The 23,638-nt window shown below is 45.2% G+C and overlaps 1 protein-coding gene across 2 annotated transcripts in view; it reads left to right on the top strand.

Annotated features, from left to right (window-relative positions):
* Positions 1–383: 383 nt before the first annotated feature.
* The window catches only part of LOC123997530 (nuclear factor of activated T-cells, cytoplasmic 1-like), a 69,269-nt gene continuing 46,014 nt past the window's right edge, over positions 384–23,638 (top strand). The window contains exons 1-5 of one of the 2 annotated variants that reach the window (XM_046301866.1): positions 384–883; positions 4,582–5,698; positions 7,550–7,706; positions 17,598–17,800; positions 21,532–21,704. In XM_046301866.1, the coding sequence (XP_046157822.1) occupies positions 751–883; positions 4,582–5,698; positions 7,550–7,706; positions 17,598–17,800; positions 21,532–21,704 (1,783 nt within the window). In that variant the 5' untranslated portion in view covers positions 384–750. Of the gene's footprint in view, positions 884–2,910; positions 3,056–4,581; positions 5,699–7,549; positions 7,707–17,597; positions 17,801–21,531; positions 21,705–23,638 lie in introns of those variants that run through there. The other variant, XM_046301868.1, reaches the window with a different exon arrangement.

Raw genomic sequence — 23,638 nt, 5'->3', positions numbered from 1 at the left:
AAAGATTTGTTCCATTTTCTTTTGTTTTTATATTTTTGCGGACCCCTTGCAGTGCATCAGCGGACCTCTAGGGGGCCTCGGACCCCCGGTTGAATATTCCTGAACGAGGCTATCTGCATTCAACACTGCCCAAACTGACCTGAAAGGTGAGCAATGTAAGACACAAATAAATAGTCGAGGATTTTCAAAACACCTCCCGACTCCCTCCCACGTATACAACAATAGAATCTCTTGGCGGACTTGATCAAGCACCGTCAGTCTTCCAGAAAGGAGCTTGTAGGCAGCGATAACGTCATTCCTAGAGGGGCGGCGCGCTGAACAGGAGGTGTTTTCCAGCTTTAAAAGGGATGGAGCCAGCCCCTTCTGACATGCCCTGTGTCACAGCTACCAGGAGTCTCAGGAAATCTTAATTAGGCTAAAGCATAACAAAACGACAGCAAAACTCATCTAACCATCAGACCAACCCCGAGTGTGTGAGAAGTGCTGTGAAGATAACCCTTTCGCATACTCTACTCTCTTTTCCATCTGTTTCTCTTGGAGTGCAGTCACGTAGATGAAAGTGTTTGAATTAATCTCAAATCACCATTCGAGTTTACTTTTTTATTGACAAATAATACGTTTATTTTTGTTTTGATTAATGCACATTTCTACAGCCTGAAATCGTTTTTTTTCTCGCAGTTCTCATATGATACTGCCTGTGATATTATTTTCAACCGTCACCACCACAAAAGTAGACCAATCGCAAGTTGAATGCAGGATATCAGCTGTTTGAGACTCAGCTCCAAATTCAACTTTGGACCAGTCCTCCCAGCGGCTTTGGGAAAGGAACGCGGATTGCAGTTTCTCAACTCTCTCGCTACCGAGATGAAGTCTGCAGAAGAAGGTAACCGGCTTCACTGTCTAGCCTATATTTTCCGTTAATTTGACGTGGCATTGTTCAAATGTTATTATCTGACTGGAGTGCGTGTGTCATGTTTACTTGAATGATTCTCAAATCGTGAGTTGCTATCAATGAAATCATGCGTATTATTATGAAGGTATACACTACAATAGTTGCAACCGTCTGGGAAGGTTTCTTCAGCTACCAATCGGTGTTGGTGTTTTCAATACAGGAGTCTCCTAAGTGCGCAATTGATGCGATACGCGCTATACCTGACGCGGTGAGGGACATCCTTATGATAACCAGAGCCCGAAGTGCGCGAGTAACACTTTTATAGCAATGTGTAGGCGACATTTGAGTGCAGGGAACGCTGTTTTTGGAAGGATACACTAATTTGTATGCTTTTTCCCCCCAGGCTTCACAATGCCCTTATTGTCAATAATCAATCATTCACAGCCCACATTTTGCTCTATTTATTTGACCATGATGATTGAAAATATTCCTGTATGTTTTCATGGTTGTGCTTTTCCACCTTGACAAATCTACATCATGCATGCACACATACTTGGACCATCCACTTCACTGACGGTGCTCTATCTGCCATGACACTTAATTCAGGAAGTAGCCGCGGCTATTCCAGTGCTGATGTCATGGACTTTTTGTGGTTTGGGGATTTAATTTGTCTTTGAGGTTTCTAGATGTGGACGGGTGGGGGCTGTGTTATTTATTCAATTCAGTCCCTCCTAAGACTCATAATTAATAGCAGACACATGTGCGTTTGTGTGTGTGTATGTGTGTGTGTGTGTGTGTTTCAATGTGTAGCTTGCTTGGCTGGGGTATATGCATAACCACTCTGCTTCACCAGTCTGCTGACAACTGCAGTATTGCAGACATACAGTCAGACTCCTTTCCCTGTGACCCTGTATGGTAGCATGTACCACCATGCCCCCCCCCCACACACACACACGCAGGCCCTCTCTCTACGGTGACTTAGCCACAACAAAAAAAGGTGCTCGTGATAACTGACTGCAAGCCACGAAGCCGCTGATTTTCTGAGCCTACAGATGACCTTCTGTGACCACCTAGCTCTTCCTGAGGTTCACTCTGTCTGGGCCGAGCAGAGCCCCACCATCTGTGTGAATGAAACCAGATTGTATTTAGAGACGTGCAGATTGACTTGGTCCCATGTTCTGGGGGGAAGGATTTATGGATTGTAATAACAAAACCAGAGTGAAAACATTTTGGAATATGGTGACGAGAGAGAAAAGCAAGCCATGCGAGTCACTTTAAACTGCAAACGCGTATACAGTCTTAATAGTGCCATGATTCTGCAGATGTGATTACTTACTGTCATAAGAAATCCCTGAAAGCAAGTCACCAAAACAGAGCATCAGTGATTGTTTTCCTTGGGTTTTTAGATACCATTATTCCATAGAGCTCTCACCCTCAATTTGCCTTCTGTCACTTTGTTAGTTCAGCGTTCAGCAGACGCAACCTGGAAATGCAAAGCTCAAGATCGGCAGCGATAACAATTAATGAGTGAAAGTCCCAATGTGTGTGGGTGGATGTAGCTCATGTGTTAGAAACAGAGAGTGTGCTGAGGCATAGTGTGCGCCACACACGCACGCACGCACACACACACGCACACGCATACACACACACACACACACACACACACACACACACACACACACACACACACACACACACACACACACACACACACACACACACACACACACACACACACACACACACACACACACACACACACACACACACACACACACACACACACACACACACACACACACACACACACACACACACTACAGTCAGCCCTGTAGTCAGTAGGTGTGTACCACCCCTCCTCTAAGTCACATTAGGTGAAGTGAGGAAGAGATCTGCATCCTCAGCACTAGTGGAGGGTCTGTCAGGAACGAGCACCAGAAAAGAACAGCATCTCTAAAGACAAAAGGAGAAGACAACAGACAGACAGACAGACAGACAGACAGAGACAGACAGACAACAGTTACGGCTGAGGTGTTGGAGGCTGTTCTCATCACCCTTAAGCTGAGGCTAAGATGAGCTCCCTTCGTGAAGAACCGGAGTTTGACTTCAACTTTTTGTTTGAGTACAGCCAAGGGGGAGAGTGTGGCCACAGGCCTGACAGAGGTGGGTGGTGACGGATCTCTGGATAGGGGCTGGTGTCTGTCCCTGAACTTGTGGTTGCTCAAACAGTTTTGGTGATTTATTTTGCTCTGTGTGTATGTTTTACCTTATGCAGTTGAGCCTAGTGTGATTATTCTTCATCTGCTTGTCAGAGTTGACTTATTCCCATTCTTTTTTTCATGTTTCTGGTGTGTAATTAATAATACATAGGCTACTTAGACCGTAATAAGTATAGGACAATACACGTTTTGTTGTCCTATCTTGCTTAGCAGACTCATATACGTAGAGGCATTTAGGCGCTTGTAATTTATTATGATTACACATTATTAGAAAACCTAATAATGTAGTTATGTTTGCTTCCCTTATTATTGCAAGCTTTGTTCGTGCCCTTTGGCCCTTTTGCTAAGAACTTTTCACATTTGCATTCCCTTCCTTTGCTTTCTCCACCATAATGTGCTTTAATGTAAGTTTGTGTGCCTATAAGGTTTCATACTACTCTTAATTGCTTCATTGAGCAAAAAAAAAAACTTTATGAACTACTAAATACAATTAGAATTTGACCTGCCACTGTTTCTGGAAATAGTCTGCGGTGAACTAATTTTAGACAGTCTACCCACGTATTCTGTGGTGCATGACAGGTTCATCATTTCATGTGACGTGCTGTTTGCGTAGCGTTGTGGTTAACAAATATAGCACACAAGCTGGAAGGGGATTGCCTTACTCTAGTACACTGCACAACATTTGGTTGGTATTCATTTGAGATTGTAAAATAAAATTGCCCTAATCAGACAGAAATCATTATATTGTAACAATTGTGTGAATTGTTAAAGTAAATGTTTCTGTGTTTTTGTGTGTGTGTGTGTGTGTTGTGTGGCAGATAATGTGTGTATGTGTGTGTGTGTGTCTGAGCATGTATTCTGTATGTGTGTGATGCCTCAGCAGCTGTAAACTCTCTGACTTAATCACGAGCTCAAAGCAAAGCAGAGTGCTGTTAGAGTTCAACATGGGCGAGCCATAATTCACTCAGTGAGTGAAGCCATCAATCAAATAAGGTCTCCATCACTGCTTTGCTGGAGGAGGTCCTATAGTCTAGAGAGCACACCGTGGATCTCTGCACAGCTCCAGACGGACTGTTAACAATCTGCTGATATCTCACACATTTCATTGGACCTTGATCAGTTCAATAGACGTAGGGTTTAAGGGATCCTTTTTTTGATTTTCGGCAATGCAGCCCATTCACCAGAGTCAGGTGAACTCGTGGAGACCATATTTATGTCTCTGTGTCCAGTATGAAGGAAGTTAGAGTTACTTTTGAGAGCTAATGCTAACTAGCATTAGCACAATGACTGGACGTCTATGGGTATCTGCTAACCTGCTATGTTTTATACCTGTAATATAGCTTTTATAGAGGCGTTATGAATACATAGGTGACCTAGGGTAAAAATAAATCAAAACCTTCATGAAAAATACTGTGATGTCTTGGATGGTGGCCTATACTTACAGTGCCCTTGTGTGTTTGTATTTTCCAGATGCATATAGCTACACTCCAAACGTCAGCCTGTCCCTGCCACTGGGCATGGGAAATCCCTGTCTGGCCACCCAGTACCACACACTGCAGTCCAGCCCCATTATCTCTGTGTCCTCCTGCCACCAGACAGGCTACGGTCTCCACGATCACAACAACCACAACCCAGCCCAGGGCTACTACATGTCCCACGGCCTGAGGCCTAACGGGGCCCCGGCCCTGGAGAGTCCTCGCATCGAGATCACAGCCTACCACCAGTACCCTGAGGAGGAGGCGGAGGAGAGCAGCAGCATGGACCACATCGTCCACCACAAGCGGGGGGTCAACTCCATTGTGACCCTGACGCTGCCAAACGGCGATGGCTACCGCGACCCCAGTTGCCTCAGCCCGGCCAGCAGCGTGTCATCACGTAGCTGCAACTCGGATGCGTCGTCCTACGAGTCTGGCTTTTACAACTATGACAACTCATCCCAGAACTCGCCATGGCAGTCTCCTTGTGTCTCTCCGAAAGGCTCGTCCTCTCTCCTCTCCTGCCCACACGCTCCTCTCGGCCCCCCCTCAACCTCCCCCCGCCACTCGCCATCCAACTCCCCCCTGATCGGGGCCCAAGCCGAAGAGGGCTGGGTGGGACAGGGGCCCTGTGGAAGCTCCAGGCCCAACTCCCCGGCTTGCAGTGGAGGAGGTGGCAGTGTTGGCGTGGGGAAGAGGAAATACAGCTTCAACGGCACCACCTACAGACAGCCAACCTACTCGCCCAACCAGTCGTCCACACCTTCCCCGCGCGGCTCGCCCAGGGTCAGTGTCACAGACGACAGCTGGCTGGCCAACACCAACCAGTACACCAACTCTGCCATCGTGGCAGCCATCAACGCCCTCACCACCGACGGACTGGTCGACATGGGCGAGGGTGTCCCCGTCAAGGCCCGCAAGACCAACCTAGACCACAGCCCCACCATGAGCCTGAAGACGGAGCCGGGAGGAGAGGAGATGGGCCTTGGGAGCGAGCTCCTCCAGGAGGACTACATCTCCCGCCTGCCTTTCAAGAAGGAGAGCTACTGTGGAGGCTTCCTAGACGTGCCCCAGCACCCCTACTCCTGGTCCAAACCAAAGCCCTACCTCAGGTAGGTGGAAATAAAATATTGCTGGACTGGGAAGGCTTGGGTCCATTAATTGTACTGTATAATCATTTATTATCAACAGTTTAAAACAAAGTAATTTTGACGTCGGCAGGGAATTCACTTAGAACATAAGGCAGCATTGTTAAGCGTTATTATGCCTTGAAAAAGACAATGACACTCATGGAGCTGTTGACTTATTTCAAAAGATTTATGGACTAACATCCACACCACACAAAAAACAGTTCCTCCACTTGCACCGCTATTTTGCCATCCCAGGGTTTGTCTTGTCTTTTTCCAAATATAGACATGTTTATTTATTGCAAGTGCTAAATTGTTTTTGTCTTCATAGACCGCAGAGAAAGGCAGCAGTCGAAACGTAGTCGCTGTGCCGCGTCCAAGAGGGCTTCTCTTTGAAGATACAAAACATTTCGTAAATCATATTTCGCAGGGCGGAGTAGTGTAGCACATGTGCCCTGTTACCATAGAAACCCCCGCACAAACAATACACACGGATAGACATACACACACACACAGACAGTCTCCCTTCTTAACAAGGCAACCTTTTCAGTTCACGGCGACCCTTCCTCTGTTTTCTCTTTCCTGCCCTGGCACACTTTCCTGTTGGAAATCAAATGTTTGATTAAGATAATGCAGAGACAGGAAGTGATGGTGACAAGCTTGCTCAAGGAAACAGTTGGTGGGGTAATCACACAACCGGCTTCCCTGTGCTGTCATGTGCCCCCTCTCTTCTTTGGCCACTAAACATGATGTAATGTTCGGCCAGAACAGATAAAGCCTGAGAGGGGGGAAATCAGTTACTTTTGGGTCAACAAACACCCTGAAAGTTCCAAGAGGATGCCAGAGATTGCTTTTCATGGCCAGCCTTTAGGTCAGGGGTTTTATGCTTCACAGGCATCCGGCGCAGTGAAATATTGTCTCGCAAATGTTTGTTTTGGTTCAATATCTCTGCGGTCTTCACATGGGAAGATAGGCTAATTCCCTGGCGACATCTGAACAATGATATTTTGAGTAGCCAGCTGTGACACTTTCTGAGATACCATGGTCTTTCGGGTTGTCAGACAGTTGTCTGGTTACTTGGTGAGTTTGTTTATTTAAAAATAAAGGACTGTGTGGGATTCAATGATTTTTGATGATAGCTCTACTTCTATTATTGATGCCAACAATGCACTTAGGTTATCTATGTTAAGCCTTTAGGCATGTTGCATTGGACATGGAACCCAAAATGGTTCTACCTGGAACCAAAAACGGTTTTACCTGGAACCAAAATGGGTTCTCCTATGGGGACATCTGAAGAACCCTTTTGGAACCCTTTTTTCCCCGAAGAGTCCGCTTATCGACACCTGTCACAGCAATATAAAAAAACATAAAAAACACAGCAGACTAACCAGACCACATGCTTCTTTCATTTAGTTTAATTTAGTTTTCATCAAAAGAGCCGTTATTGCCCAGGCTTTAGGAATTACATACGTCAGGCTAGGACTTCAATTGATTAGATTAGAGCCAATGATGAAATGGAAAGGATCAGGACATTATTTAACAAGGGAAACAGAGATCTGGATTTAAGTGAAATGGATCCGTCTTTGTGCATGCGTGCGTGCTTGTCGGTAGCCTGGTGGTCCTGTCTGTTTGTGTTTTATCCAACTCCTTTCTGGTTTCGTTCATTGTCATGCCATGCATATGTTTCCATGTATTGCATGATGTCTATAGAAGAGTTGGCTACGGCTCATACAGCTGGGACCAAGCTATTCTGTAGAATCTTATTTATATTATTACATTATAAAATACTATCTATATGTTCCACACAATACCAAGCACGGTCTCTCTTCCTCATAGCTCCCTGCCTGCCCTGGATTGGCAGCTGCCATCTTGCTCTGGCCCGTACAGTCTGCAGATCGAGGTGCAGCCCAAGTCCCACCACCGTGCCCACTACGAGACAGAGGGCAGCCGCGGGGCAGTCAAAGCTCCGTCCGGAGGTCATCCAGTCGTACAGGTACCTTTCTCAATAATGTGTGTGTGTGTGTGTGTGTGTGTGTGTAGGTGTGTGTGTGTGTGTGCGCACCTGTGCGTGCATACATCCATGCGTGTGTTCTCTATTATTAAAACTTCTTAAGGATGACGCAGAATATAGTCCCACTGCAGGAACATCAATCAGCGGAAATTTGTCCCTTGAAGCCGGGAGTCAACCTACTGCAGTAAGAGGTCACTGGCTAGCAGTTGCACATATTGACACAATTAGCATGGAGCAGGACCATCACCTCTCGGTATTGTGCTTGGCAATGCTTCTGGAGCTCACGTCACTCTCACCACAGCCGCCCAACACAGAGCTCCTTTCTCTCTAAGGCCGTCACGCTGATTTACTCAAGGTGGGGACCCTGGTAAGCTACTAAGACAGTAGTGTGTGAATGGGGGGGGGGGGGGGTTGTGTGTCTCATTATATATGTACTGTGAATAAATATAACAACACATATCTTATATATAAATACATAGCAAATACAGTATAGCGTAGCACATTGCCTATTAGAAGGGCTGAGCAAACCCTCTTCTCTTGGTCCAGCTCGATGGTTCCTACTTCTCTCCAAAACACTCAACATGTGTTGTTAGCACTTCACCCCGTTTTCCAAATAGATCTTTTCAACACAACTTAACGTGCTGAGTTTCAAGTCTGACAACAGCTGTTGCGCCCAACAAGGTGTCGTAGACATAGCCTGTCAAGTTTCAGTTTCTCTCTCTAAATGTAAAGTCATTACACCCCTTCATTAAAACCCTTTGTGTAACGACATACAAGTGCACTGTTGACCAACGTTCAGTGTTTTGGCAGGTGAAACTGAACTTGATTTAGTTTAGTTTACACCACTTTGTGACTCAGCCTGTATGTCAGTCTTTAAGGGGGTCTAAGGAGTGAGTCAGGGGTAGGGAATTAGCATCCTGTGTGTGTACGTGGGGGAAACTTTTCACAGGTGGGTGATGGTAATGATGAGTTGCTGTTTTACGACACGGATACTTCAGTGAAGTGAATTGAAAAGGAACTCCAACACACTACACACCTGCATAAACCCTGACGAATGTCTACTGAGAGCATCAAGCATCGAGGCCCTTTTTTCCCCGAAGCCCGTTTTTGATTCCTCAGAACCTTATCTCCTCGCCTCCTTCTCAGCTGTATTGGAGAAGGTCCAAGGTCCCTCTCCTCAGGTCTTCTACTCCACAATGCCTTTTGTGGAGGAGGAAAAGAGAGAGTATGTGAGGAATCGAGGAAAGATTCATTGAAAGAGCCAATATCACTGGGGTGCTGGGGTCAATTTTTTTTTCAGTGTAGAGTACTCGATTGAAAATGTGTTTAATTAAAGCGGTATCAACAGCTGTGTGTCAGCCTATGGTGGCAATATTGCAATGGTTCAGATAAACATAATGACAGCTGCTCTAGTGACACACATATTCTCACCCACTCACATTGTTTTTTACTTTTACTTTTACGGAACAATGATATTGGAGGTGATTCAACACCTCTAATATTACATTTGGAGAGAATTAGAATCTCTGGGGAATTTCACAAGAATCAAGCCTCTGACTGGAAGTTTGTTGGCAGAGAACGATTAATGCAGAAGGTCAGGTAAATACTTGATACACATGCACAACATTAGCAAAATTAAGACAGAATTGTATCATGTCTTTCCCCGTGTGTAGGATGTGGGGGCACATATCTCTTTCTCTCCTCTTTCTCTCTCTCCTCTTTCTTTCTTTCTTTCTTTCTTTCGTTCTTTCTTTCTTTCTCTCTCTCTCTCTCTTTCTTCACTCATCCTGTGCAGTCCCCAGGGAGGCTGGATAGGGGTGATAGGGCATGTTGTAGTCCCTGGGGTGCCCTGCTGTTATGAGCAATGAGTGGCAGGCGATCGGTGGGTGGTGCAATCATGGAGAATGGGTGAGTGTTTAGTGATGTGGGGGGGACAAGGAAGACAGGAAGAGAGGGAGGAAGAGAGGGAGATGGAGGGAGAGAGAGCACATGCAGAGACAGATGTGATGAGGGCAGACGGAGAGAGTGAGGCGGTGGAAGGGTGTAGGGAGGACAGTGGGAGGCGTAGGGAGCGGCGCAGAGGAAAGAGGGAGAGAGGGGAGGGCACAGGGAGTCACCAGGCAGGCAGGCAGCTGGGTCTCGGCTGTGTTACCCCCAGAGAGACTCTGCTTCCTGCTGATTAGGGCCCGGGTGGCCCTGGGGCTGGGTGGAGGGAGAGGAAGAGGGGTAGGGTGAGATGAGACTAGTCCCAGAGCCCTACCGATGCCTCCTCCCCCACCACCATCCTGGCCCAGTGGGCCTCCGCATCACTGCCGATGTTGCTCCTCATGAGCCACTCATTCCTCAAACCTCTCTCCCACACCGACATTTCCAATGCTGGCTAAACCTGCACAAACACCAGCACTGGGGTTTTGGCTCAGGGTTGGACAGGCACAACACCTATGAGTGATTGTGACATATCCCATTGCTGTTCGCAACAGTTTAAAAATAACATGGTGAAAAACATGATGAGACACCATGCATCTAACCTATCAGTCAATGAAAAACAGTTACTCAAAACAATGTTTGCTACCTTTACAGCGCCACTGTTTCTGTCTTCATGACCGCTCAATTTGCTATCACGGAAGTCCTCCTGTTGCTCCTACTTAATGAACGGAGGTGTTTTTCTAATCCAAGCACACAGGCTCCCCTTTGTTCAGGAAACGTCCCTTTGTAACAGTGACATCATGCTCAGCTCCTTGCTCCGTCTCCTCCAGTCCACCGCTCTCCACCAGCCCCTCTTGCAGGATGAAGACGTAAATCTGGGGAGGCCCCACTGCCGCAGCCGCACACTCGCGGTAACCTCCAGATTACGGGGTACACTGACTGCACTCTGCTGTCCGTATCCCCTCACACCCCACCGGTTTGCTTTCTGGCTCCTCGATCAGATATTCCATCATTTGTTTTTGGAGATCGCTACAGTGCAGACCTCCTCCCACAGGCCTCTCAGCCCCTTCTCATGATGATGTACCACGTCCTGACCCCCGCGGCCACTTTTCCACTTTACTTACTGGCTGCAGACCACAGTGCCCATTAACGGGATGGAGGGTCCTCTGCTCTACCCCAACTAGCCTCCAATTTCTCCCCCTGATGATTCACCAGGCTCCCCTCCTCTCACCACAGTTATGTCCAACGGCTACAACATGGTTTCTAAAGGCATGCTCAGGAAAAATCCAAACCTGATCTTCTACCTTCCTTTACACCAAAGACCACCACGTGATGATGGATGTTTTTTCTTCTTCAAAGAAACCGATGCTATGATGGAATTGAATGATTGCCAAAGTGGAATTACATGGAATTATATTTGCATTGAGGGGTAGCGACCTGGGACGTGACCCTCTCGGGGAATTTCATTCAGGTATACATTGAGACAGGAAACCACAGGAAACACGTAGACGCGCACAGGGCACACAGTGTTAGACGACACCTGTAGAATATTAGACCCATCACACAGTGTTATAGTAAGTACTACATGTGGATAGAGTATATCTGGAATGACATGAAGAACCTTAGCATATGTGCTGCTGGTTGAACATGTGCCGTTTCCCCCTTGACATCTATGCTGGCTGTGTAACGTCTTCGGCAACAGCTACAGTAAATGTACGTTCGCCGCGAAGACTGTCATTTATTGTGTTTTAAATCTGGTGCCGCCTCTTGCTTAAAACATGAAAGATGCCTTTTGTTCTTCCGTGCAGACTCCCGGATTCTGTTGATTGACGAACACCGTAGTCAAACGTTTCGCAAAACACATATGAAAATGAGCATTTCTTATTGGACAAGCTCTGATAGTGCCTCCCTGTTTCATTTCATTTCGAGAGCGTTTTTCTTTTTTCGTCTTGCCCCTACTGAACACGACCATGTACTGCTCTACAAGAGGCAGTCATGGCTGTTCGTCTGTGCCCCGAGGAGCAGTTAGGCCTCTGAGGGGCTTCCCTTACTCACAGCATTGGTATATTTTGCAACCACTAATTACCATTGAACAGCAACTGGAAAGAATTGGACTAAATGACTGCATTTTCACTAGTTTGAGGTGAGGACCAGAAGCCGCCGGATTTACGAGGCAAAACACTGGTTGCCAGCCTTTATATCAGGGGTAGACTGAAATCATCTACACATCACTCTGCCCAAATGTACCTGGGCTAAAACGTAATGCCTAGACATTTTGGTAACAAGTCGTCCTTTTATTTGGAATTTGGACTTTGCTGGTCTAGACATGAGCCAGGGCTTGAAACGTTGCCCTTGATTACATGACATTGGGGAATACACTTAAATACACACTTTGAGGAATATAGCCCCTTTGTCGCTTGTATAAAGAAGTGCCATTTGGAACCAGGGAAACCCAATACATTAACAATTGACATGTAGATATATGCATACTCTATGACTATGAGGCACCGGAGAAAGAGGAGGAGGAAGGGGATAATGAAGACAGTATGGGGGGAGAGAGAGAGAACTTGGGATGAGTGTTTGAATTGGGTACAGCGAAGTCTCGCCGTGTGACTGTCAGCACTTGAGAGAGGGAGCGCGAAAATGGGGGAAACCTGAGCTGCCCTCCCTCCTCTCCCTTCTCCCCCGCTTCCAGTCTTCTCTCCCCTCCGCTGCATGCGCCACGTGGAATACGAGTCATGACATTTCTCCAGGCGGTGATGAAATCTCTAGGAGCTGGAAAGAGAGGGAAAGAGAGTGTTCCTGTGCAGGCCCATATTCACACTCTCCCCACAGGCCAGACTGTGCTGCTACTCACCAGCAAGTCACATTCTTAAACAAATATGTGCAAATCTTTTCTCTGCCATTTTTCAACCCCGGTCTGTCTCTTAATATCTTGAGCATAACACTTACAAGTGTGAAGTCGAGTTTTTATGTAAACAGTAAGTAAACCAAGGTAATAAAGCAAGAGCTACAACAACAAAAAATATATTTTTTTAAAACAACTTCATTAAGCTATCACTGACAAGGACACATGATTCTCATTAAGAGGACATAGCAAACATGGTTTGAAAGCCCATAGGAAAAACCTCTTCAGAGCACCATCATCTCTGGGCTGAATTTTAGCAGCCGTGATGATGGATCTGTAATGGTTCATGTCAAATGAATGGTGGAAAAGGACCGGGTGAGCTCTGGTTCTCAGCTCAACACCCTCAGAGTTACACATCATCAAAACCCAGTCTGACCTAGGCAACCCAGCTGTGTACAACAATTAACGCTTCAGCTGACATATACAACCTGTTAAATTTGAGATTTCGGTCTATCCTGCATGGCAGGTGTTGGAAGAGGAGATGCTGTCTAACTTGCCAGTAGATGGGGGTTAGAGGTGTAAGTTAATTTGGCACATGCAGTGGAAGAAGCTGGTGTAGTGTGACTGCAGCAAATTACGCTTAGATTCAAATTTGGTTGAAGATGAATATACGTAGCCCAGATTGACAACATTCATAGCTTAGCTAAACTCATCTGGTCAAGATTAGGCTGTGTATCAAGACTCATAGATGGCTAGAGACGCAAATGTGAATTAGGATTCACAGGTGTGCGAAGCCTCTCTCGTTGAACCATGCTTAAGCTTTACGACGGTTCCTCAACTTTGTCTTTTCTTATTGCCCTTGTGAGGATTTAAAATGAAGAAGTACATTTTGCGCTCAGTTTGTGGTTGGTGTGTGTGGACTAGGGAACGTCACAGGAGCAGAGAGGGAAAGAGGTGGAGGAGATATTGGGAGAGGAGAGCTCAGGGCTGAGAGAGCACATATGGTAAATTTATTGAGGGAGGTCGCCCAGGGGGGATCACAACCACGTTCATTTGCTGTTGGGAAGACCAGCATCACTTGGAGGGTTGCTTGAACTCATTAATCACTTCCCGACCCCACCGGAGGAAGCCACCGTCATTGTGCGCTACCGCAGCATTGCCGAGTCAAGGGATAAAGACTACCCCCAACCCACGCACTTCACCTCTTGTGGTTTATCCATATGCACACACGTGAAGGCTGAGGCTAAGGTAATGGTTGGAGGTCACAAAGAAATTCAATAGAAAAGTCTACCGAGGAGCAAAGCTCAAAAGGGACAGCGGCCACAGGCTTAGCAGAGTGGCAGTCTGCCTTTTATTAAATCATAAAGAAATTATGCCATTTTTAACAGACCATTTTGCGTTTTCAAATTGGTACCTCGTGCCCGGTTCCATCGGTTCCGTTGTAGCATGATGGTACAACTTTTTCCTTCCTTCTCGGTCGACTTGTCTACGTGTAAGTAACTGGTAGCATGTGGCGGCTAAGCGTAATTACCACTGGTGACACCGAAAGTAAAATATAACAAGGCGAGCAGAGAGAGAGGGGTCTGCTGGTGAGATCACTGCATAGATGAAGTGCTCTCTGGAGACACAGAGACTTCAAGAAGCGCCTGACCCCAGCGTAACTCACTGATGACTAGCATGTGTGACTAGCACACCTCAGGACAGCTGCTGGAGACACTGTGTGGAGCTGTGAAGACGAAAAAAGGGGAAAATGAATGAGAAAAGGAGAGTATAGCCTGCTTAACTAGTTCCCTTGATATCTGAATCAAACAAGTGATGATATCAAGTCGAGAACTAGAAAACCAGATCGTTTTGTAATGATTGCTGCTGGTTTGTCCATTATTGAGACCCTTGGATAGCATACGTCTAGTACTGTGCTGTACTGTACTGTGTTGAGAATCACCAACAGAGAGCTACTGCATGAGCAGGCATGAGCATAACTCTATATATCGCACCAGCCAAATGATGCCTTCAGTTTGTAGATCACCTCACCTCACCTCACTTGTTTTCACAGTCACCTGGCAAGTTTATCATCAGTTTGTCTCACCAGAGCAAAATGAGCTCAGTCGTTCTTCACTGTCTTCATAGATGCGTGCTGATTGTGTCTTCGGTTGGTCGTTCCCCTTTGTATTAGGCAGAGTGGGGTCCTAATTATTGATTGTTACCAAGTGTCAACATGTCCAACAAGGCAGACGAATTACTGTGGACACAAGATTCCAATTACGTATTTCTCTACCTTCACGTACTCCCCAATCCCTGACCCCTCGCAAAGGTAATTATAAATCCATTAATCAGATGATGTCATAGGTTACATGTGGTCTGTGTTTTGTTCTATGACTCAATCCGTTAAATAAACACGGAGTCGCTTATTCCGTTTGACTCGCTGTTTTCAGTCGGACACAGCCGCGCTGAACTTCCAGAAGACTGAACTTGAAGAAGGGGTTTTTGAAATGATATACACTTTTATTGGGGAGATAATTGAGCAATTTGTGGGATTTTTTTTCAGATGGACGTTGTTTGGTTAGACCTGTCTAGTGGAAGTGATTTTTTTTTTGTGATGGTCTCTGATGTGGTCAAGGACCTAGCTGTGTGAAGCATTGGAGGTCTGTCCGTCGTTACCCAGTGTGAGATTTGCCTGTCGACTGTTCGGAACGGGTCCCCAATTTTTGGAGGGTTTCTAGGTTTGGAGATTCTTCCAAGTCCACATTAAATGCACACTCACACACACACACACACACACACACACACACACACACTTGAACAAACGTTGCCTGGGAGCTGGGAGGTCTAAAAATTTGGTTGCACCAGAAGTGGTCCATTGGGTTAGCAAATGGGCCTGGGTCAGGATTCTTACCCAAAAATATTTCTGGTAACATTCACCACATTGAGGAATGTGCACCTCTGCCAATTTCTCCTGAGGTTTAAGTATCTTCCCCCTCTCCAAATGGGTTTCAACCATCCCCCATGCTGCTTTCTGCAGACAGTGTTGTTGTAGATGGTTGCAGTTGTTCTAGATCAGGGCTCTCCAACCCTGTTCCTGGAGAAATACCCTCCGCTAGGTTTTCGCTCCAACCCCAGTTGTAACTAACCTGGTTCAGCTTATCAACCAGCTAATTATTAGAACTCGATGCGCTAGAATAGGGTTGTAGTGAAAACCTACAGGATGGTAGCTCTCCAGGAACAGGGTTGTAAGAGCTCTCTCCCAGATGGTTGTCCTGGTTGTTTTATGGTTGTTCTAGGTGTTTTTGTTGCTGTTCTAGATGGTTGTCCTGGTTGGTCTATGGTGGTTTTAGATGATTCTAGTTGTTCCAAGGTTGGCTAAATGTTCAATGAACTGACAGGCATCGCCTTCTCACATATCTCTTGTTTGGCTATTGGGGCCATTGGAGATCACACTGAGCAACGCTGTCTACTAAGTCTACTGCACTATCTAGAAGATGTGGTAACCATCCCTGTTTGTTTTTTTTGGTGCACTTGCTTTTATTGGGGAATCAGTAGCCGCTTAAGGTGGTCCGTGAGAGGAAGAGGGGAAGTGTAAAACTGTTTGAAGTGGCGGTTCCGATACAGGGGCCTCCTTTCATCTCTGTGTGACACCGTCTCTGGTTCCACTCCTGAGCTTCAATAGGCCTTAATGGAAATCATAATGCAGGTTCATAAATGTCCGGAGGCCAAGGGGTTGTATGCTGGCAGCATGCTAGGCACACGTATGTGAATGTTTTTAACGGGAGTAAGCTACTTGTAGAGAATAAGCTAGCCTTGCTTTTCACTACGATTTGGTGTTTTCTTTGTGTGAAAGTCAAGCTATCCGTGTAAATGTGGCTAGCGGTTTTTCTCCTGTATTTTGCAACCAAAAAGTAAGTAGCTGGAGCCTATCTCCTGCTTCTGTAGTGCGAGGCAGCTTAATATGACAGGACACTAGTCTATGGCAGGGCCTTATCCTCAATCGATCTCCCGAGGGCCAAGCAGAGACGCATCGGGACCCATTTTTAGTCTTTGGTGTGACTCGGCCAGGGATCGAACTCCCACATTCCAATCTCAAGGCGGCACTATAACCACAAGGCCACTAAGTTTATGATTTCTTGGGACCAAATGCGGAAGAATGTAGTCAACCATGTAGAACAAACAGACGACCTAAGTAATAGGAACAAATCGATATAGAGTCTGAGTTTAGATAGAGTTTGTTTCAACCGAGTGTGCGTGACTTTTGTCCAGAATTGATATTTTCTCATAAACATTAGTATTTTGATATTGTGTGTACTAGACATTTATTGAGCACATGTGTGGAGCTACTAATCATCTAGGATTTATTGTTCTTGAGATATTGCTGATCACATTAAAAAGCGATTCTATAAAGGATTTCATTTAAAATACTTAATACGTATGGTGCACCAGCAGAAATATTCAACGTAGATTGCCAAAATACTGTTTATGATTACCCCTTATGAATTCAACTCCATTTCTGACATGGAAATTAATGTTTACTAACGTTAGTCCATTGCTGAGGGGATCAAATCCGCATAAACATTGTGCATTCTGCTCAGAGGCAGACTTTTAAATTATCATCTTGGTTTTCTATTTGGTCTCCAAAATGGTCACTTTCCATTGAGTCACTGTCGACTGCTATCCTCTCCTTGGGCACTTTTTTTATGGTGCCTGTGAGGTTTTAATGAACAGTGAAGTGATGGGAAGCCAACCTCTCCATCAGCACTTGAGTCTGGCTGCCCAGAAGATCTCTACCCCAGACAGACTACCTCCAAAATATCAAAACCCTCTTTAACCCTCCCCTAAAGGGATGTACATTAACAAACCGCTCCCAAATTCAAAAAACAGAAGACACCAAGAATCTGGAAACGGGTCTCCAACCCAACCGAAAAACAAATCCGACCAAAGGGCCTATTTTCTGAAACCTCCCCCCTAAAAACCTTTCATTAAAGGGCTTCTTAACTATCAGTAGTTGATGTGATGTTCAATCTCTATTTCCCCAAAATGACGGGTTGTTTTATGAGGTGCTTTAAAACCTGACGTTGGGTCTCACCTGGATCTCTTTGTTCTCCTGCCAGCTCTACGGTTACATGGAGAGCGAGCCCCTTACCCTGCAGCTGTTCATCGGGACCGCAGACGACCGCCTCCTGCGACCGCACGCCTTCTACCAGGTCCACCGCATCACGGGCAAGACTGTCTCTACCGCCAGCCACGAGGCCCTGCAGTCCAACACCAAGGTGCTGGAGATCCCTCTGCTGCCCGAGAACAACATGAGAGCCATGTGAGTGCTTGTCCTTTCACTCCCCTGTCACTCGCTCTTAACACTAGGAAAGCTAGGCCTCGAAGGGACCCCACTTTGAAGCAACGAGCAAGCATTTTGACTGCAATATTCTAACAGTGTAATAAATGCATTTCATATTTAATTATAATTTGGTTGTGTTTATGAAGGTCTTGGATAACATGAAAACACAATAGCATTTTCATTTGTTTGTGTTACTGTAGGTCAGGGATACTCAACTAGATTTAGCCACAGGCAGATTCTTCCTTGAGCGGATGATCAGGGGACAGGTACATATTTACAAATAATATGTAGACTGCAAATTGACCGCAAGAAGCCCAAACAGATATAATATTTGACATAAACAGAATAATTTCAAACCTGGCTTACATTTATATATGATCGTGTCTTTCTATTGTGTGTGGGAACACTCGGGAACAGACTTCCAAAATGAAAATAACTTTTTATTTTACCTTTTTTTTAAACTTTTTTTAAAACTTTTTTTTTTGCTCGCAAAACTTGGGCGAGAGCAAATAAAATCCCGTTGGGTAACCCTGCAGTAAGCTATCTGCTGCTGCACGCTCAGTCAAAAGGACTGCCTCTGCGCTTCTAGTGTTAAAAATGGTACCCTTGCAGTATTTGCAATGATCACCAACTGCGTGTGTTGGAATTCAGGAAGAAAGACAAACAAAGCATGCCTAATACAGTGCTGTACATAATGTAGAGTCTAAAAGGAATAATGCCCATGAAATCCAATTGGCCCTATTTCTGTTGGTTTTCTCCCCATTGCACCCAATCTGCCATGTGCATAAAAATATACAATTCCTGAAATCACTGTGCAATTTTAAACCACTCTCCAACTCCGGATCTCCAGCAGGTCAGAAGGTTGTTCTCCGCAGGGTACCCAGGCAGCAGCTCCTGCCCTGGGGCTCTGTTCACGCCACAATTGGTCTGCTGTCCCGAGGCCCAGGACTTTCTCTGATGGAGAAGGCAGCTAAATCTCAACTCAACCCCGGTTATATAAAGCTCCATCACCACCTACTGAACTGTAGCTTTACTCTCCTCTGTGTTTCATTGGTATAATGTACTTTTTAGAAGACCTGATGTAGATGGACTGGGTTTATATTAAGTTCAAGCGGATTTTAATATTTGTTTGGATATTGTGGGAGGTTACAAAGATATTTGGCAAGCACCATGAGATATCAGATCTCTTTGACTAGAAAATGAACTTTGTTGGTTTAACATGGTTGAACCTAACATGCCTTTTGATTTCCAACAATGCTATGCTGACCTTTTTTGAATGTATCAAATCCAGACGGGATACTTTGTGGAGCTTCAGCCATTACACTTTACAGGGCACCACGGATAAATCTGATATTCGAGAAAACTATTCAGATGACGTCAGGTTTTCCCTTTTGTCGTCACCGTATAAGCTAGAGGGAGAGAGCAGTGAACGTATATAGTAAAAACTGAGCCTCAGGGTTGGGGGTAGAACAGTGTAGGCCAGGTTAGTGTCCATTAGGTCACATCACTGAAAACGTTTTAAAGTGTATCGCAGCAGAACAAGTAAATGAGCATTTCTTGGTCCAGGTAGTCCTTCCATGTTTCAGTCTGTTTTCATCTCTTTGGTGTCTAATGAACACAGCCCGTGTTTTCTCTCTCTTCTGGCTGGAAGGGCCAGGGTCTGTCTGAGGAGGGTTGGTCGCTGACGGAGTCTTTCCATTGAGCTGTTAACAGTCAGCCTGATAACACTCCGGCAAGCCCTTTGCTCTCAAGCCAGCTCTCTCTCGCTCACTCACTGTGTGGGACGTTACATAGACGGCACTGTAGACAACCGATGTCAGACTCCAGACACATATCAATCTATCTCTTTCTTCCCGTATTGTTGCCGATAAAGTTTTATCTGTGGTTTGGTATCCACCCATTGAAATGGATAGTAGCCAGTAGCTTCTGCTTTATCACACAGCATGTTGTCTCTGAGAATCTAGACAATTCTGGGCTACTTCTATACTATGCTTTCGAATCATGTGACATTCACTGAACACGTAGAGTTGGTGTTGGAAACAAAAGAAAATTCCACTCAACTAGTCCAAATGTGTCCGTTCAAATGTAAAATAAACCGTTAACATGCAAATATTTTTTTGTTTGTTCGGCAACCCTTTCTTGCCCTGCCACCTTTCCTGTGCAACTGACTAAGTATCCCCCTTTCCCTTTCCACCATCGCAGTCCGTGACTTAATTCTTTGCTGACACTGTTCCACCACAAGTGTAGGATACATCTCGGAGTGTTTTTTTATGACCAACAGTCGCCATTGCTGTCCCTACAGATCTTGACTTTGAGCTGACTTCACCATATCACTTCCGCAAGCCGTGATTGGCTGCTCCACACCATAGTTCATGAGGAGAGACACTAATGTTCAATCCAACGGTCGTTTGACAGTCAAATAGAGAGTGGCACACTACCTCTAATGTGTTTGTTTTAAAACCATAACTGCATGACTGAACACTTTCATCAGGCATGAGCCACTAAAGAAACTTGTTGAAAAGTTTCTTTCACAAGAAAAAAAGAATCACATTCAGATAGACCAAAATGAAGGGGGAAAATGGATTTGTGTAAAACTTGACATTTAACATGTTCCAAGAATTCCACCCAAAAAGCTTCAGTGTAAAAATAATTGAAATGCCAAGCCATATCCCATATGTAATTTCCTGACTTTTTTTACCAGCAACATTTTGGTTTTAGTTTAATTTCTTGAAAGGCCAGTCTGAAAAGTGATGCCTTTTTCCCCCTAAGGTAAATCCTCCCGCAAATAAATATATATTCAATAAAATAAAATAAATAAAGACAGCATAGGAAAAGCTCAATGTGACATCGGTTAGTAAGGTTGAAACTGTAAATGTTTGAAATGATAAAAGTATGAACAGTGTAGAGGGAGCATGTTTTTTTGGAGAAAAGGCAGAGGGTTATGAAGTGGCTGTGAGAATGCAAGCCGCAGCCAATGGGCTTTTCCTCTGGAGGAGACAGTGGAGAGACCAATGGCCTGGGCCGTGTTCATTAGGCACCAAATAGACGATAAACTGAGTGAAACAGTTGCAAATCGTTTTAAAGTGTGTTCTGTTACTTGCCCTAATGAACACTGCCCTGAAGATTGCTCCAGAGAGCTGTATTGTGGGGCACCAGGAACATTATAAGTCACATCAAAAAATGGAATGTTGTTCTAAGAAGAACCTAGCTACAGATGGGGTAGCGACTCAGTAGTGTTCTTACACTACTTCCGATATCTGTGACCTGGAACTTTAGACGAGACGTCTCAGAGTAGGGAGTGTTGATCTAGGGTCAGTTTTGCCTTTTAGATCATAATTAATCATATTATATGCACTCTTACCTTGGGAGAGGCTTTGCGGATCTGGCGCTAGTCTCTTTGATCAAATAGAGCTCCAGCACTTGTTCGTGACAGTGAACATATTGTACATCTGCATTATAGATAGTCTCTGTGGTCTAATGATGATGTCCTAATAATAACAGACTGTACTTGTTATGTTTATGTTATATGATGATACAGTATGATGCAGTATATTCCATCTGTAATGTATGTCTCGATATAGTCTCATGATCGTGGCCTGTAATAAACTCAGGATTCTTGAGACAAGCTGGAGCATAGTGCTCCTACAGACTGTATATTTCTTAGTACCAGTATGCTGATGCTAAAATGGATCCTCTCCCCTGTGCGACAGCATTGACTGTGCAGGGATTCTGAAGCTGCGGAACTCCGACATCGAGCTGCGCAAGGGCGAGACGGACATCGGGCGCAAAAACACGCGCGTGAGGATGGTGTTCCGTGTGCACATCAACCAGCCCAATGGCAGGACCATCTCCCTACAGGCCTCCTCCAACCCCATCGAGTGCTGTGAGTATACACACACATGTGCACACACACACACATATACACACACATGGACTCACCATCGCACACACACACACACACACACACATACACCCCCACACACAAACACAGCCACAAATAGACACACACACACACAGCCACAAACACACACACACACACACACACACACACACACACACACACACACACACACACACACACACACACACACACACACACACACACACACACACACACACACACACACACACACACACACAAAATCACTGTTCCTTATGAACACACATATCCACAGGTGCACACACACATACACCCCCACACACATACACCCCCACACACAAACACTTGCCACAAACAGACACACACACACACACACACACACACACAGCCACAAACACACACAGACACACAGACACACAGACACACAGACACACACACACACACACACACACACACACACACACACACACACACACACACACACACACACACACACACACACACACACACACACACACACACACACACACACACACACACACACACACACACACACACACAAAATGACTGTTCCTTATGAACACACATATCCACAGGTGCACACACACATACACCCCCACACACAAACACAGCCACAAACAGACACACACACACACACAAAATGACTGTTCCTTATGAACACACATATCCACAGGTGCACACACACATACACCCCCACACACAAACACAGCCACAAACAGACACACACACACACACAAAATGACTGTTCCTTATGAACACACATATCCACAGGTGCACACACACAAACCCAATAACACTCTCTTAGCACGGAAATCAGTATGAGGTGGCCTTTTGGACCCAATTCAAATCTTTATATGATGAAAGCTATTTGCCAAGTCATTGAATGCATTGTGCTTTCATTGATAACTGTGAGGTCAGGCACATATGTTATTTATCCCTCAGTGCATTTTATGACTTTATGCCTAACTTATTGTGGTGAGGCTACCCTATTATCACAGGTTTATGAAGGGTCATTTCCCAGCCCTAGATCTGGCGGGGTTGGAAGAGTGTATGGAAACCGCTAACTATGTCAATCAGTCGTGTGTGTGTGTGTGTGTGTGTGTGTGTGTGTGTGTGTGTGTGTGTGTGTGTGTGTGTGTGTGTGTGTGTGTGTGTGTGTGTGTGTGTGTGTGTGTGTGTGTGTGTGTGTGTGTGTGTGTGTGTGTGTGTGTGTGTGTGTGTGTGTGTGTGTGTGTGTGTGTGTGTGTGTGTGTGTGTGTGTGGTTATGTCCATCCTGAGGAGATAGACTGTGTGTGGTAGATGGTAGGAATGTGCCAGTCTTGTAGTTTATAGTCCAAGGTTGATGATGGCACATTTTTGATTGGTGACTACATTATTATTATTTTTTTTACAATGTCCTGATGGATCATTATTACAGATGAATGAATCAAGTACATTTCACAGTGATGTAATGACGGAGCATTGTGTGTCTGGCTGTGAACATGGTCTTGATAACCAAGAACCCCGAGGTACATTGATAAAAGCAGAGACAGGTGGTGGTTAATGCATGACCAAAGTATGACTCGTTATTTGGCTTGTTCCTCCCTGAGTGAATATGAAAAATAATGAATCTAGAAAGTAGAAAAGCTGATTGTTTTCATCCCATTTTTATATATTTGACAGTAAAAACAATAAAACATCTGTTGTCTGAAAATCAGAAAATGGCCAGTGGTGTTTAAAAGCCATTTGTAAACTGATAAGGCGGTTGCTAACCAACTCCTGCTGTGACATGGCAGAGTTGGGGAGGGAGGGGATCTGGAGGACCGGGGGCGGATGGGGAGTGGGTAAGGAAAGTCTCAGCAGTATAGAGCGCTGTTGTAGATGTAGTATAAAGTGTATGTCCGCTCGCTTTTTTTCTTTTTTTGTCCAGCTATTG

Source organism: Oncorhynchus gorbuscha, linkage group LG15 (genome assembly GCF_021184085.1).
Source record: "Oncorhynchus gorbuscha isolate QuinsamMale2020 ecotype Even-year linkage group LG15, OgorEven_v1.0, whole genome shotgun sequence".
Classification (NCBI taxonomy): Eukaryota; Metazoa; Chordata; class Actinopteri; order Salmoniformes; family Salmonidae; genus Oncorhynchus; species Oncorhynchus gorbuscha.
Note: the sequence above shows the minus strand (reverse complement) of the source record. Positions and strands in the feature narration are given on the sequence as shown.